Source organism: Carassius gibelio, chromosome B7 (assembly GCF_023724105.1).
Source record: "Carassius gibelio isolate Cgi1373 ecotype wild population from Czech Republic chromosome B7, carGib1.2-hapl.c, whole genome shotgun sequence".
Lineage (NCBI taxonomy): Eukaryota > Metazoa > Chordata > Actinopteri > Cypriniformes > Cyprinidae > Carassius > Carassius gibelio.
Genome location: NC_068402.1, coordinates 6,113,069 through 6,131,090, shown reverse-complemented (window position 1 = coordinate 6,131,090; position 18,022 = coordinate 6,113,069). Strand labels below are relative to the sequence as shown.

The window sequence follows — 18,022 nt, the reverse complement described above, 5'->3', positions numbered from 1 at the left end:
TTACGATAACATCTTGTTATTAATTTGTACCTGCACGTTTTGATCAGATCAGTTAAAACAATGTAGAAAAATAGAAAAGGTACTGAACATTTTCTGCCAGGACCGTACAGAAAATACTAATTCTGTGAACAAGTGACCGATTTCAGGCATGGCTTTAGCGTTTATTTATAGGGTAGGGGGCGGGCACTTCGGATTCTACCGAGCATTTGATTGGACAGAAGATTTGATGAGAAATTAAGTGTGATATGATGTCATGAAAATTCGTGATCCATTTTTGTGGAAGTGAGAGACCATAAGTTTTGAATGCTTAGATCTCCTAAATATGAATTTTGTCATTATTTTGGAACACACCAGCTTAAAGCTAACATGTTAATACTAAAAGTTAAAAATACTTACATTTAGATTTCATGGGGACTTTTAAGTTGCAACCTGAAAACACAAAATGCAATGCATAATTTTATATTCAGGTAAAAAAAAATAAAAACTACATAAACAACTGTGAAAAATCAATACAGAAAATTCCTTCAAAATAACAGTAAATTGTGCCCCATACAGACTTTTCTGTTTAGCATACTAACTACCAATACACTGCTTAAAAATATAATTGTTCAGAATGTGAATTTTCTTTCAAGTTAATAAGAAAGTAATTTGAGTAATCTGTGTATTCAATGTAGTGTTGCGTTGTGATCACATGATGTCACCACAACGTCATTTAGCAACTTTCAGCAACAAATTGTCCTGCCTTTAGCAACTTCCCCTGAAAATTAGTTGACAACACTCCCAATGTAATTTATGCAACTTGAATAACGCTTTCAATTTAGATTAAGAAATGCAAATATTTATCGTAGTTGCTATCCGTTGTAAAATGTATTTTCTTTCTTTTTTAGTCTTTCCTTTGCTGATAACAAACGTTTTTGGTAACACTTTCTAGGAACAATTCTCTTCTAGTTGCTTGTTAGAATGCTCCTATTAATCAACAGCAATTTAAGAGTTTATTGAAGCAAAGGTCATAGTTAATGGTTTGTTAATAGTGAGAATTAGACCTTAAAATATAGCGTGACCACTTTTTTGTTTTTGTTTTTCTAAACAGTGTGCCCAGTTATGCAAACAATTTAATTACAGGAAAATACTGTTTACTTAAACTTGACATGAAACAGAAAGTATGCAAATACAATTTTAACTTTTAAGGTATATATTTAATTTTATGTACAATTTATACAAATATATATAACTTTATTTTTTTTTGAATGCCTAGTTGTTATGTGATGTTCCATATCCATTATTTTGTCTATATCCATTTGTTAGTCAAAACTGTGAACATGATATACATATTTAGAGTAAAGAACATTTTTCATTTTGGTATACAGTAAATCACACTTTAATACATAAATCACAGTGTATAGAAAACCTTATTTCTTTAAAGTTTTTTTTTTCTTTTCTTTTTATACAAAATTATTTGTAGCAGTACATGAAGTTTGTAAACTATGTGCAAGAACACCCACAAGTCCATAAATGCGGCTGTACAAACAAGCATAAAAAAGTTCAGTAATTGTGTGCAAGAGATCAAAGTTTCCTCGTTCCATGGACCTTTTTGCAGTGGTCCTCTATCATTTTGAATGAAGCTGCTTATGATGTCCTCCGGCCTCTGGATACACCGAGTGAGTACAGTGTGAGCTTCACATAACCAGATAATCAGAGCCAACCAACCTGCCCCAGGAAAGTCTGTTGATTGCTTTTCTTATCTTCACAATACATTCAATGAAAACAAGCCACTGCTGTGCCAAGAAGAGCAATTTTACTGGCAACTGCAATAAGTGCGGTCGAAGTCCATTCAAAAAAACAAAGGTGGAGCCTGAGTTATTATTCATCAGCAGATGAAACAGACAATATGAATTTACTCCCCCTTGCATAGACATTTTCCTGTCAGTGTAGGTTTTAAGTTCACCCTGAGTCCTTCCTGATGTACTGGAGATTTTCACTCATCAGAAATTGTTATCCCTGCATTTGTTGTGGTTGGTAAAAGCGGTGTCTCAGGTTCAAGACTTATCTTGCTTGCTACGATTTCTTCAATAGGGACGTACAGTCTGCCATCTGTAGGACTCTGATGGAGAAAGAATATTAATTACAGATATTTAATGGGGGAATGTGTGAATCTGAAAGCTTTCTGATTGTGAAACTAATAAAAGATTATTGGCTGCACAAATTACCCGTGCATCCTCCGGCATCCTAATGTTGTTGATGAGCATGTCCTTGAAGATAAGTGTTGGCTCTGGGATTTTTGGGAATATGATGTCTTTATGTCTGAAGGAAGACAAGCAAATTCAGATTTCAGTTCATTCCAGGCCCAATTATTATTTAGTTTTATATTTATAGTACTTAATAAATATAGTACTAGTATAGTACTTAAGATGGTTCAATAGTATCTGTGATTCACAGGACATACAAATAAGATATTAAGAAATCGTAAAAATACACAATAACCAATATATAAAACATGATGAAGCATTAATACTGTTTCACATTTGTTCTTTTTAAGAGAAGAGCAGAACAATGAAAATCTAAATCATTCCTCACCTTCTGAGCAGCACAAGAGAAACGATCAGGCAACAGGAAACTATGAGCGGAATAATAATGACAGCCAGAAACGCAGGCAAATGTGGATCTCTGTCCTCACCTACGACACAGAGCAAGGAAAACATTCAAGTTCAGGTGTCAAAGATCAGAGGAAAGCACATTTCTTTTGCAGGATGTGAAGCAAGTAACTCTAAATAAACTACCATTTCAAAAGTTTAGGCTCAGCAAGATTTTGCTTTTCTTTAAAAAAAAAAATTGTTTTCCCCAAAAAGACATCAACACTGATAAGAAAGGTTTCTTGAGCAGCAAATCAGCATAGTAGAATGATTTCTGAAGGATCATGTGACACTGAAGACTGGAGTAATGATGCTGAAAATTACATATCAAAATATACAACGGTTACTTAAAATGTTTCTCTTTATCCAATACTTTGATATGACTTTGTGAGCATAATCTTGCAGACCCCAAACTTAATGTAAATGAAGTGGATTATCATTATGCAAATCCAAGTCAAATCTGAAGGTAGAGTTTATTATTTTAGGGCGTTTCGTCAAGTTGTGGCAGTTGTTTTATTTATTAAAACTAACATTTTTCTTTATGTTATATACAGTACAGTCTAGACTAAAATGGTCCAGGAATCTAAAACTGTCATGCATGCCTTTTTATTTTGACTGTTGTATCCTTGATGCAGGTTTCTGGTTACTATGAGGAATATCCATAAAATTTGAATTTTACATTTCTAATACTTTATCAGTCTAAACAGAGTGATTATCATAGTTGAATATGATGCCGATTGCTAGGCCCAGACGTACCGTATTCCACCTCATCACTGGGGTCACTCATCCCTGCACCACATTTGTCTGAGAAGATGATCTGGACTCTGGCTTTGTACTTGCAGTTTGAGTCATAGTCCACTTCATAGTTGGTTTTTTCTATGACCTCCTTTTCTTGTGCATTCTTTAAAACACAACAGAAAAATATAGGATCAGAAAATCAAATCATAGAATATAAGAAGCTGTTTTGTTTGACATGACATTATGCGCTACACTCCATGGTGCAATAATAGCTCTGCCAATGCCATGCTTTAATAAATGTGTGTTGATACACATTGCATTGTTTAAATGTCCTTTTCATTCTTTCTATACTCTTAAACATCACAAGAGGGCAGTTAAATGTGCAATTAAATCCTTAGTGAGAATGATGATTTACCTTATCACACTTTGTGTATGTGTACTTGTATTTGTAGCAGTGAGATGCAAACTCCTCTAAATCTGATTGGTTTGTCTGAAAACGTAGACTGTGCCCGTCGCTCTGGATCGTAAGTTGAGGTTTTTTTAGTTTCACTGCAAAGGAAGCCCCCAAAAAAGAGACTATTAATTAGTGAAACAAACAGACAGGAGATTGGCATGTAATCAACTATATTTTTTCTTAAATAATTTGCTGTTGTGAAGAAGACAACGCAACATGCTGTATTTTAGAAAAGTGTGCAACTGTGCATGTTTTTAAAAAAGTGCATGTTTACCATAATGTGCTGTCCCCTCTTCAATGAAAGTGTTGTTTACAGGTTTACCCATGTAAGTGCCATTGAAGAGATAGTGCATGCTCGTCATATCCTTGAGACCTGTATCGTATATGACACATTCTCCAGTCTCCATATCATTGCACTTTATTACTGTCTCTTTCTGAGGTGACCTGAAACACACAGGTTAATAACCAATGTATAGATGAAAGGAAATATACAAAACAATGGTAAAAATAGAGAGTTACATACCAGTAATAAAAACCAAGGTCTTTGACTACACCAACAGGACTCCAAGTGCACCTCAGCTTGTTATGGGAATACTCATAGCTCCGGTTTGTCACCAGCATCACTGAAATAAATGTGCAGATTTAAAATCAAGTCCAAAGACTGGAATTTTAAAATTAGATGAATTCATGAATATTTCATTAACCTGTGGATTATGTAAGAAGTGAATCTTAATGCTTGAGTTCCTTGACTATGAAAATCAGCATTTTATTCTTTAAGACTGAATGGGCTATGAAAACCCACTGGAACATTCAGAACTCAGACACTCAGTATGAAATGTGACATCACAAAGTTGCATGCACATAAATGCATTAACACATGAACGCCCGTATTCACATGTAAGTGAATGCATGACATTAATTCAGTGATTCAGTTATAGTGAGGCAAACAAGAGTAAAGCAGGAAAGATGCTATTATTCCCCCAAAGAACTGAAAAAAAGTCTTTAACAGTTAATATTAGAACTATGATTAGTATTTAGACAAATGCCTCAGTAAAGAGCTGAAAACTATATTGCAAACCTGCAGCTCTTAAAAAACGAATGGTGGTAAATAATATAAACTGTTCATCTTGGTTACTTTTTTCTTAAGTAAAATGCATCAAATGATTGTTTGTTCTGTATCCAATAATACCATAAAATGTAATAAAATAAACATACCTCCATGACTTAAGATCAAAAGGAATGATTAAAAATGGACAAAGTACCAAAAAGCATTTAACATGAGATGAGTTGGTTATCATGCAGGGTACCTGTAGGTGGAGGGAGGATAATGTTCAAAGATGGACTTTGTTTTCTGCTTCCACAGTTTTCAGGGTTCACTGTAACACTGATGCACAGTCCATTCACATTGGAGATATTCCAGCTGCAGGTGGTGCTTTGGACTCTCCTGGTTTGGCTTTTATTGTCTGTTACAGAACACTCCTGTTGGCGACAGTAGGTTTTCATGTAAAATACAGTCTGTTTATACTTGTGTTTTGTGTTACTGTGTGTGTGTGTGTGTGTGTGTGTGTGTGTGTGCACGCCTTACTCCATACTGAGTAAGAATGAGTCACTTGTTTCTAACGAAAACCTCCCATTATTCCTTTCCAGAATATTTTCCCTAAAGTTACAGCTTTTCAAGATGATAAAGCAATCAAAAATTATGTAAAAACAAAAAAAAATACCTTTACTTTACTAGGCACAAAGAAGTAAATATTTTAGGGATTATTTTTGCATAAACTGAATTACATTGGAAAGCAAGTGTTTGTTGAACAAGCAGTTCATTTGGTTCCCATAACATAGGGAATATCTATATATAGGTATACAGTACTTTCAAATGAGTTTCAAACTTAAATATTACACAAACAGAAACACAATCGCAAATAAAGTTGCTAAGTTTCCAAACAACAGAGTTCCAGAACTCGCTTTGTTTCCTCTTCCTCTCGCTTTACCAAACCTTCTTATTGTGCCTAATGTATGAGGAGGGTTTTAGGCTGGTCTAATCTAATGATAGGACTTCAGTCGATGTCAATAACTGGTTTTATTTACAGTTATTCTCATTAAATCCAGCTTGTGTCAAACTTCACGATGTCAGTACAGCTGGCCATGCAGTTTGCTAACCCGACTGGTTCTCCAAGACGGAAGTGACCTTTCAGAAGTGCTATGTTTAACTCTGAAATTCCCTAAAATACCACAGGTACCACTCAGATCAACCAAAGGTAATCCAAATCAGATTAGCTGTTTGTAATTAATGTGTAACATGTACAGAAGTATTTGAACACAATTAGCTTCAAATGTGTGTCGTAAGAATCTAAAACACATCAGATAAAAGCTCATTTGATTGCAAAGGCTCGATTTGTAACCTCGATTTGCATTTTTTTGAATTGCTCCAACGTGCACACATTTCCATTACAGTTCATTTACTTTGTGTGAACATCATCCCAGGAGTTCATGAAAACAGGGTTTTGCAAGGAAGTACACGGTTTAAGTTGAGTGTTGTGCCTGGCCCGGCCACTACAGGATTTAAACAATGACTGGCACGGTGTACTTAAAAGTAAATAAAATGTTTTATATTAGTTGTACTGTTAGACTAAGCAGACTTAATAAAACCTTAATATCTACTTGTGCCATAACACTCAATGAGGAACACATGGAGAAAGGGCTGTTTAAATGGAAAAGGGCAAAGAGAGATAAGTACACACATAAATGAAACTAGACACATGTGAAGCAAAAACAACAACCCAAGCTAGACTTTGACTTTGGCTTACGTGGGGAAGAGCTACGGCAATAAAGTATCATATAAATGAAATTGTCCAACTGATCTACTTTCATTCAGTTGACTTCAGATGGACGAAAACACGCTATAAACTCCAGTTTAGTGTTTGCTCAGGGCTTCTAAGACCTGGTTAACTGCGTGATTACAGAGAAAAACTATGCTTCCTGTACGACAAGAAGTGTGCCAGGGTCACTTATACTACGGTCGGTCCTGCTTTGACTCATTTTCATGAAACAGTTAAAAATATGGGACAACAAAACTGAACTGTTTAATTTATTTAAGTACACATTTGGTTTTAATAACATTATTTTAGAATCCACATTGAATGTCAGTACTGTTTAAATACTAAGGCTATCTGTAAAACTACAGGACTGTTTGAATCGAGAAGGCAAAAATGTCACTAAATATAGTAAAGACCGGTCACAGCTGCTTGCATAACTCCTAACCGAACATTATAAACTAGCCCAAGGAGACCCTTTGTCCTTTTGTCCTCTTGGGTTCTGTCCAAAGCTATTTTAAAGGTTTGAAATTGTATCCGCGTTAGGAAGCTTTGAACCCTTGAAATATTTGCTGTGAAAAATCAATAAATAAAGAAAAACTATTTTAAAAAGTGAACCTTCGCCTTCGGCATCCGGAGTGACCCATGAGCTGCAATAAACACCAAACATCTCCCGATCATTTCTGCACATTAGCTTTGGGGAATTTGGCCCAATCCTGCTTAAATGTGGCTTAAATTCAGCTAAATTGGAGGTCTTGTTTTGCTGGGATTGCTCTCCTCATGACCTTTAGATCTCAGGGTTTTTTAATGAGATTCAAGTTTGGGAATTTGACTTTGGAAGTTCAAGTTAATTTCTGATTTAACCATTTAATAGACTTACTGTACAGCATATCCTCCAGATCAGGTGTGTCAAACTCAATTTTGTTTCAGCCCTGCTTCAACACACATACCATAGCTTTCAAATAAGCCTTAAGGGTTTAATTAGAGTTGAATCTAAACTATGCAGGGCTCCGGCACTCCAAGAATTGAGTTTGACACACCTGCTCCAGAAGAACAAACATATTCATCTTTAAATTATTGTTTTTGGACAATCTAGTTGTACAGTAGACTGTTGGATCTTAAACCCACAAAATAAACTACAAAAACTACAAGATGTAGTGAGGATCAGACTTTGATTGGGAAGATCCAGTTTTATGTTCTGTCAATAGTGCAATAACTCGAACTTTGCCCATAAAACTGATCCCAAAGTTCACATATTTATTCCATAATAATATTTTTAAATAAAAAATCTCAAAGCGCTCGATAAAAACATGCATGTAGAAAATATAAGACATTTTTATGAGTTCACAGACTTTCTACAGTAGTTTCCGATCGCAAATGCAGTTCCGTCAAATGGAGCGGTGACTCACCTGAGAATGGCGCACGTCCACCGTGTAGTTCACTTTGCAGTCAGGGTCAAGATCCTTCGGCTTTTCCCATGTCAAATTAAGAGTGAAAGGTGTTTCCCATTTGAAAGTCAGGTTCCTTGGTGGAGGGAGCTCTGTGTGGTCCAAGAGAAGTGGAACACAGTTATGAAGAAATACACAGGAACAACTTTCAAGAAGAAAGTAACAGTAATAACATTCAGGTGTTTGTTTGTAGTAGTAGGCTACTAGTAACAAACTATTACAGGGACAAGTTGAGACAAGAAGCAGGTTTGGGTAGAAACACACTGGTGGCTTTTAGGAGAAAGTCTCTGACGTCACCGCTTTCTGGAATTATACAGGATTTCCCGCACGCGCTGTCATAGGAAAACTTCAGGGAAGCGCGAGACTAGAATACACGAAACATATATATATTTTTAAATACAGTAAACCCACCTGAAATGCCTTCAACTCCGACGAACATGATCGAGACGGTGAAGCATATCATTAGGGAGAGATCCCAAACCCGAAACATCTTCTTGGAAGGTTTTAACGGATATTCCGTTTGAAATCCAAAGTGAAGTCTCTTAATCCTTTGTCGATATACTCAAAACGCGATCTTTTTTTTTTTTTTTACCTTTTTTTTACTCGACGTAATAAATCAACAGTTAGATGTAGAGTGGACGCGTCTGTCAGGCTCGCGCTCAGAGCTGAAGTGCGTCTGGTGTCTGTCGGACTCTCTGTAAGACTGCAGTGGGTGGAGTGTGTGAACTCACATTCACATGCTCTCTATGGATTAAAGGGAAGTAGTTTGGCATTGCCTCATTTCTACAGATTTGTAAGTCGTCTGGATGTCGAGTGCCCAAATTTCGAGATAAATTACGGATTTCGTCTCAGTTGAATTAGTAGAAAATGATCAAAGAAGAATCACTAAGACTACAGTCGAACAGAAAAAAAAAATACTGGAAGTTCATTACCGGGACATTAATGAATCCTGTCATTTTACGAACACACCCCTTAAAGGGATAGTTCACCCAAAAATGAAAATTTGAGGTTTAACTGTTTACCCCCAGGGCATCCAAGATGTAGGTGACTTTGTTTCTTTATTAGAACACAAACTGACATTTCGAGAAGGGTCTGGCTGCAGACTTGCACTTGCACTCTCAGACTTGCATTCTCACACTTGCACTCTCAGACACTTGTGCTTCTGCTAGTGACGTCACTTGCAGTCTTTATTATTATTATTATTATTTTCTATTGATAACTTTTTGTTTGAATCTTTCAGCATTTTACAACAGTAACCAAGTGGTGAAGACAAGAAAAAATAAACTAAATTACAATGTCACTTGCAATCGCTACTTGCACTCTCCGCTACCTGTGACGTCACTTGCAAGCTACACAAATCGTGCATGTTGCCAATGGAGACAAGACGCTGTGGTGGTGATTAAACACAATGCAAACGCTTAATGTGGCCTAATAACAGACTAAGATGATAAAGACAATTCAGCAGGCATAGCATATATGTCTTGTTGTTGACTCAACGTATATACAGACCAGCAAATATGAAGGTGCATTATGAAATGCATTAAGTGATTTTAAAAGGATCAGCTTCGTACAGGCAAGTAGACGAGTACAGAACGCAGTGCGTTTAATTGTACATTAAACGTTTTCCCCTATAGAAAATCATTATAAATAAAACACATAATGTAGCTTAATGGACAAAGACAGTGATATAAACGAGTTGTAGACAGTTTATTCTATATGGAAAAATGCTTAACGCGAAACTTTGCGCGTTGCCTTTATTCACCACCACAGCTTCTTGTCTCCATTGGCAACAAGCACGATTTGTGTCGATTGCAAGTGTCACAGGTAGCAGAGAGTGCAAGTAGCGATAGAAGTGACATTGTAATTTAGTTTATTTTTTTCTTGTCTTCGCCACCTGGCTACTGTTATAAAATGTTGGAAAATTCAAACAAAAAGTAAAAAAAAAAAAAAAGACTGTGAGTGACTTCACCAGCGGAAGTGCAAGTGTCTGAGAGTGCAAGCCTGAGAGTGCAAGTGCAAGTCTGCAGTCAGACCCTCTTGGACATTTCTAACACAAACTGTTAATGTAAGTGGATGGGAATCACGGCTAAAACATACAATAAAAAAAAAAACATAGGCCTCCACAATAAGGATGGGCGATACCACATATTTTGTTTTCGATACAATACTGAAAATTTTAATGTCCAGTATCGTCGATATCAATACCGATACGATACTTCTAAATTGAACTTTTAGATTATGATTAGATTATGTATTTAATTATTATGAGTACAATGGGTAATAATACCTACTTAACTTTATATTTGAAATGCATTTTAACATTCAATATGCCTTAATTGGGACTGCCAGTATAGGCTGTTGCATGCATAAAATGCAAACTTTTTATTCAGAGAGTGTATGATTTATATTAACAATACAGAATAGAACATGAGCAATATAAACTTTTAACATTCAAATTTAAATAAATGTACTGCATAAACTAAGGTACAATTTCAATAGGTTTATTGTGAAATAACTCAAACATATAGCCTATGTTTTTTCAAACAAATTCACCAACATCTTGGATGCCCTGGGGGTAAGCAGATAAACATCAAATTTTCATTTTTGGGTGAACTATCCCTTTAACTCTTAAACACAATGCAGTGTAAAATAAATACATAAATAAATAAATAAATAAATGCGGCAAATTCCCAAAGATAAATTAATAAAGAAATACAAAATTTATAGGCTAATACATACAACACACAAAAATACACACTAGACAAAATAGATAAATAGGCCTATAAATAAATGTGAAACCTGTATAAACATTGCTTTAATATGAAAAGCTGACACCGACAATTATTTGTTTTTATAGCCATTTTACCTCTACGAACCCGTAAAATGTTTTAGGCCTACTTATATCCCTTAAAGTCACAGCCTATATTTACTTTATTTGTATTTTTAATTTTCTCCTATTTGGCTTATGTTACAAATACAAAAATAGGAATAAAGATTCACTCATTTATTGATTCCTATTAGAATTAAAATACTGATAAAGGCATTCACTTCAATCATTTAATACGATATCCAATTTATATTTATTCAATATTTTTCTAAAACTGGAAACTTTGCATCAACAAGGTTTAAACCACAACATAAAAGTAATTCATCAACACTTTAACTGCAATAACAATTATTAAATCATTGAATAACATAATTTCCAGCATGACAATAATTAATTATTGTCATCAATATCTGTTGTTTTCTTATGGACATAAACAACACAAGGCCTAAAATTTTTCTTGTGCAAATCAGTGCAGATACTACAACAACTGCAACTCCGACCAACAGCTAACTTAAGATTGCATGAATTTGTCTTTAGATTGTGTTTTGACATATCAAGCATGTATCGGAAATGTTAATGGTGAAGCTCCTACTACCAGTTTATGGTCAGAAACATAAGCTTATTACAGTAATCATCTCCAGTGTCCCACAGGCAACCAAACGAATTGTGTCAAATTATATGGATTAAAAAAATGCATCTTTAATAATTATAATGCAGAGATGATAAAGTCTCATTGGAGTTAAGTATCAAATGACCTCTGCAACCTGTTTTACAGACAAGTCACAGATATCATCCATCATTTATTTATTTTTTTCACAAATTGTGTGTGTGTGTGCACGTTTGGAGAAGAGAGCAGTTCATGAAAACAGTGCTTTTCAAAAGAGCGGAGAACAAACATCACCAAAGACATTTTCTTTAGAAATATTCTCTTTATTTTATCAACTACAGACCACAGATAAGGAAAAAAACACATTCATACATTATATGCTGACAAAACGAGAAGGAAATTATGAAACTAATCATCGGAAATGGCAGCTTGTCGCACACTATCCTCTTAATAGCGAATTCAGTGTCCATTGCTGATGACTTTATTACTAGACCAGAAAACGCAGATATTTTTGCATCTGCTTGCAAATACTGCTTTGTCAGTTCTTTATATACGTTTCAGTTTGCTCTCGCACACACACTTAGTCACACACACATAAACATTTACAACAAATGGACAATTTCCTATATAAATCTACATATCCTCTGTTTTGCAATTTGCATATTCAGTGCAGCAAGGACTGATAAGTATTAACAGCATTTTTGAACATACATCAGCCCTTAATAGGCTGTACTGGCTGAATCCATGGGCAGTTACTAAGGACCAGCCCAACGAAAAACAAATGTTTACAATGGAAATCACCAAAATCTGCTTAAACTAGATATCAATATGCTGTTACAATCTGCATTATATCAAAGTCAGCTGTTCTCGACCGTCATGGGGTATGCATTCATTTTTAAAAAGCTTTACATATACATATTTATATAACATCATTGCAACTCCAGACGGTTTCGTTCAATTTCATAACAGAAATTATGCAATGATCTTAGTTTCTCAGTTTAACAAACGTGCAGCCAGTCAATAACCACCAGACTGAAAATAAGGGAAGAGGGACGGTGTGATTTGACCACATATACAGTAGTAGCTAGTTTAAATTCGTCTATTCTCCAGCTGGCAGGAGGAAGACAGACGTCTTAAACTGACAGCAATGTTTCTCTCAAACTACACCACATGCAGTTTGCACCAAGCATCAAACAGAATTAAGGGAAGAGTCAACAAGAGAATATTAGAATCAAGATTTTGCTCGGTAAAAAAAAATGTCCAAAAAAACAATTATATAAATAATTTAAAAAGTCAAACTTTTATTGTACCATTGTTTTTTGAGTTGAGAAATAATAGAAATAAAAAACAGATACCTTCTATATACTTTTTTTGGAGTCAAATGTAAGTTTGTAATGTTGTGATTCATCTTGAAAGCTAGATGAGCTAGTTTATATCTTATTATAACCAAGTCATTCTCTGTTTATAGAGAAAATGAATAGCAAAAATACTTTCAGAATCAACGCCTCTGAAAATATGGGCGTTCACTGTTGGATCACTGTATTTTTACAACTGTGAATTCTATCATTCCGTACAATGATTCAGTTTTAGACTTTATGATCACCTGCCATTTTCAGAAAATACAACTGTCAGTGTAAAAGTCATATGGAAATGTAGGCATATAGTATAAACTGGCCATTTGATCTTTGGTGTACTGGGTGATCTAAATACACTGCATGTTTTATTTCCAGCGGCACCTCTTAATTTAAAACAGACAGTTTGGCTGAGATGCAAAATGGACTGCATTACAGAAAAACACGTACAGTACAGGCAAAATGTAATAGCATTGCTAACCCATTTTACTTTTAAAGAATGTAAGAAAAAAATAATACTGGACTTGAATTTATATAATCGATTGGATCACGAAAAGTAGAGGAAGAAAGTCTATTTCCAGCAAGTAAAGAAAATTCCTTGGTAAATCATAAAACTTAAATGAAAAGATGATAGTTATGCATAAATAAAAGTCAAAGTACAACATACTAAGACATAATTATGAAATAAAAAGCTAAAATGATGAGATAAAATCATAATTATTAAAAAAATGTTTTAAAAACATAAATTATGACTGTGTTATAATTGTGTAATAAATTAAGAACTGACTGAATTCAGTCCATTCTATACTTTTATCTCATAATAATGACTTTTATGTCAGAATTCCGAAGTTTTGTGAATTCTGACTCCTGTTATAATTGACTTTATATCAATTTTGACTTTTTTATTTTTTTTATTTTGACCATCTCATCACAATGAGCAATTATGATTTTGACTTTCTATGTCATAATCATGATATATGAAAGTTTCTTATGTGGTGGAAACAGGTTTCTAGAATGGATTGGTAAGAGAGTAAGAGTTGAAAAACAAGGTGGATTGGTGATGTTAGACTTAAAGGAACATCGATGCAAACATGATAAGACCAGGGATGTGCATTAAGAAAGTAAATAGAGTTGTTGTTAACATGAACCGTAAAAGCAAAATTTACACAAACTGGCTGTACACGAGTAAAAACATGGCATTCTTGTAACATGAAAAGGTTCTTGCAGAAAGCCTTGAAATTTGATCTGTACATTCAGGCGGAGGAGAGCTGATAGTCCATCGGGTTCTAGCTCAGGTCAGTGGAGGTTCCACTGATAGCACGGAACACATGGAGAGAGTTCTGCAGCAGGGAACGCATCATATCCTCCTGGAAGATCTGAGGGGCGCAACATGAAAACAGGATGAGGATTTACAAATGAAGTGGGAGATTTGCAGTCATGTTATTAGCAGCTAACAAGATTTCACTCACTCACACAAGTACAATTACCGGGTATAGCAACTGCATGCACAAATATTTAAAAGGAGACTACTTTTTTGCAACAAAAGTGGTTACCTAGAACTCAATCTATAGGACACGGCAGCATAATGAAGAAAAACAGAGACACATTAGAAGTAGGACAGCATTATATTCACCATAACACCAGAAAACAGCATTTTTCAATTGATTCATTGAGTTTCAACACCTAAGTACAGTGACCTACACATTTTGAAACAAATTACCACATTCTCACTTCCAGTTGCAGTTCGGTTTTTAATAATCATGATGACACATTAAGGTGTAGTTACACAGGGAAACACTCGCTTGCTGTAATTCTGTTGTAGAGAGGAACTAATCGAAATATTACCAAATGTCTTAATAGAAATATATCCTGTCCTGACATGACTGGTGTGCTGAACGCACAGCTGTTTCCAAGAGCTCTGACATGCATTTCAAAGTACATTCACATACAGGAAGTGAGAAATGCCTGTGCACACACATTTTGTATTTATGCATCACATGAATTCTTTCCATTAATGGATGGTTTGTTAGGATAGGACAATATTTATAAAAACCTGGGATCTGAATCTAAATATTGAGAAAATCGCCTTTAAAACTGTCCAAATGAAGTCCTTAGCCATGCATGTTACTAGTCAAACATTGAGTTTTGATACATTTTCTTGTAGGAAATTTACAAACTATCTTCATAGAACATGGATCCTAATGGTTTTTTGCCAATGTACTGTTGGCTATCGCTACAAATACACCCGTGCTACTTATGACTGCTTTTGTGCTACAGGGTCACCTATTGTATTGTATGATGTGAACAGAATTAATATTGTGCCTTTAAACTGTTTCTACTGTACGACGGTCAAACTAAAAGCATTTAAATCGTTTTAAGATAATGCAAGCCAACGCACTTCTTGTTAACTTCATCAAGAAATGAAGTTCACTAATCAAGAATACCAAATCAGATTAACTTAACACACTTCAATGGAAAAAGACAAATGCAACTTCTGTATTTTTTAACTAAGCTAGTGTTCAGCAAACCTAGTTTACAGTATCTATCACTAGAAACAATGGGCCCTATCTTGCACCCAGCGCAATTGACTTTGTACACCGACGCATGCGTCATTCCTATTTTGCACCCGCGCAAAGCGCGCTTTTCCCTCCACAGAGGCACGTCGCTAAACTAGTGAATGAACTTGCGCTCCCTGGGCGGTTCAGCGCAAAAAAGGAGGTGTTTTCCGGCGCAAACAATCCCTGGTGCTATTTTGCTGTTCCATTAAACAATTGCGCCACTGACCAGAAAAAACCTAGTCTAAAGTCAGTGGCGCGTTGCGCGTTGTTCATTATGCTATTTTAAGGGCGCAAGCTTGACCATAATGTAGCCTATAGCGTGCACAACGCGCATACACTTTGCTCATGTAATCTACACAGATGCAACAGTTATTTTTGCAAATCATAAATTGTTACACTAAAAAAATATTAACACATGAGATGACGGAAATCATTGTGAAATCTTGCTTACAAATTATTCAGGCTAATTGTAGTAATTAAGGATCAGACCTGTTTGCCCGATAGTGGCAAGACATATAAGGACATCTGACAAATTTGTTTGTCCGTCAAGAACCAGGAAAAAAAAAAATCGATGAAACAATTGTGGCTATTTCCTCCCACGCCTGTTTAACCGACGCTATTTTGGGTGGGTTTCTCCCATCCCCATACAACACAACTTCTCTGTCTTTCACTGCTCTTACAAGAACATCAGTCTCCTCGGCTGTGAACCGCTCCTGGCGTGCGCCTGGTAAATACGCCATAATAATAGCAATCCATAATGGAACTTGCGCACCTGCTTTTAAAGGGAATGTTGGATGACGCTCCGATTGGTTTATTTCACGTTACGCCCAAACCACACCTATGAATAATGAAGCTACTTCAGACCAACCCACTTTAGATTTGCGCCGGGCGCAAGAGCCATTTATCCATAGACACCGCCGGGAAAATAGCAACAGCGCCGAGACCCGCCCACAAAGTTACTTGCGCTTCGCGCTTTGACACTTGCGTTTCAGATTGTTAAAATAGGGCCCAATGTCTTAAACCATACAGTGAACTTGAATAATAAAAAAAACTGTCTGAAAATGTAATGCATTCATCGATGACCAAGAACTATGACTGCAACGTTTTTCTGTGTGTCTTTTAGACACTATATAATTGTTCTTTGCATTAAACTGTAAAAGGAGACTTTAAAATGTGATGGGGAAATAATTAATTGGAACTAGTGAAACCGGTCCTTAGTCAGGTTTTGGAAAGCAAAGGCTTTGTGCTTCTAAAGAAAACCAGCAAGGTGCAAGTACATGCCATGATGTGAAAAACAGGGGAGTTGTCAAATAATTACATTTTATTAAACAAGTTACATTTTAAATCATTTCTTTAAAATGATCAATTAATCAAAGCATATATTTAGCAAGGTCCCAGATGAAGGTCATTTTAAAATATCACTGTGTCAGATGAGAAATCATTAAACAGTCATAATAACAAAGACCTTTGCTTTAGATGTCGATTATTCACGGTAAATTAACGCATTCATTTTGAAACCATGGAAATCTGCATTTCTATAAGACGAGTGTCAAATCGCAAGGTGAAGTTTTAATTTGTAGTACACAAGAACAACATGAAAGTGAAAAGTATTTGAAATCTTTCACTCTCAAACTCTTTTGTCAAGTGTCATCTCAGGACAAAACCTCTCTGGGATAACCGTGTGCGCACTACAAACCAGAACAAACCTGTTCCCCTTTCACCGTAGCAGCCTAACAAACCTGTCTGCCAATCACTGCCTTCAAGCTCAAAACCATGAAGCTTTTCAACAATATTTTGTAAACCAGTGGACACACACAGAAGATTTGGTTTATGGTTTGTTTACTGAGGGAAATGGCCAGTTAGCCCATTTCCTGAAGTCTGCGTGGACAAGAGAATACACGGATTCATCCTAATTCACTCTGTAATAGCTACAAACATAATGCAACCACAAAAACCAGCAAAATCACTACACAGGGTCCGAAGGTAGAACTCGGCAAGCAAACAAATGCTAGCAAAACTGCCATTCATTTGTTAAAGATGACCTTTTAACTTTTTAAGGAAGTGCATCAGATGCAACAAGGCATAAATGAAAAGAGTGAAACCCATCAAAGAGAAACGACAATCTTGCAGATTTTCACACATTATCAGGAAGAAGAAAAAAAAAAGTGTTTTTCGTCTCCTGTCAAATAACTTCTTAACTTAGTGTGGCAATACATTTCTGGGTTTTACCGAAGGCACCGAAACCAAAAATCAGGAACAAAGTCATGATGGGTCAACATTTTCAGAAGAAGTGGCATAGAGGCCATCAGATATGCAACAATGACCAGCACTTCAGTCTGTAAAAAATCTAATGAAAAGCGGCTAATATTACATACTGTAGATGTTACCACTCTTCCAGTTAGATGACACTGATCAATAAAGGCTTTAAAATCATAAAGATGATATATAGTTTCACGAAAAACAGAAAGAAAGCAGTTGAATGGAGTCTTTATGTCAAGCAGGGTTATTTTAGTTAGTTATTGTAGTAGTATTTTAGGTGCTTTTTTGAATCATCATTTTAGTATTTTTATTGCATTTTGGCTTTTTCATTCTCTTCAT

General features: G+C 35.5%; 2 protein-coding genes across 4 annotated transcripts in view; both read right to left on the bottom strand.

Moving 5' to 3' along the window:
- Window positions 1–1,174: 1,174 nt before the first annotated feature.
- LOC127962552 (uncharacterized) lies at window positions 1,175–8,944 on the bottom strand. Its single transcript, XM_052562162.1, has 10 exons — window positions 8,492–8,944; window positions 8,042–8,172; window positions 5,130–5,301; window positions 4,346–4,445; window positions 4,097–4,266; window positions 3,784–3,917; window positions 3,387–3,531; window positions 2,575–2,674; window positions 2,208–2,301; window positions 1,175–2,101 (listed from the first exon to the last, which is right to left on the bottom strand). Exons 1-10 carry the CDS (start codon window positions 8,568–8,570, stop codon window positions 1,976–1,978), a joined length of 1,251 nt encoding a protein of 416 aa, XP_052418122.1. The 5' UTR covers window positions 8,571–8,944; the 3' UTR covers window positions 1,175–1,975.
- Window positions 8,945–11,816: 2,872 nt separating this feature from the next.
- The window catches only part of dock11 (dedicator of cytokinesis 11), a 67,511-nt gene continuing 61,305 nt past the window's right edge, over window positions 11,817–18,022 (bottom strand). For all 3 annotated transcript variants that reach the window (XM_052561021.1, XM_052561022.1, XM_052561023.1), the window contains one exon: window positions 11,817–14,242. In XM_052561021.1, coding sequence (XP_052416981.1) covers window positions 14,153–14,242 — 90 coding nt within the window. In that variant the 3' untranslated portion in view covers window positions 11,817–14,152. The remainder of the gene's footprint in view (window positions 14,243–18,022) is intronic.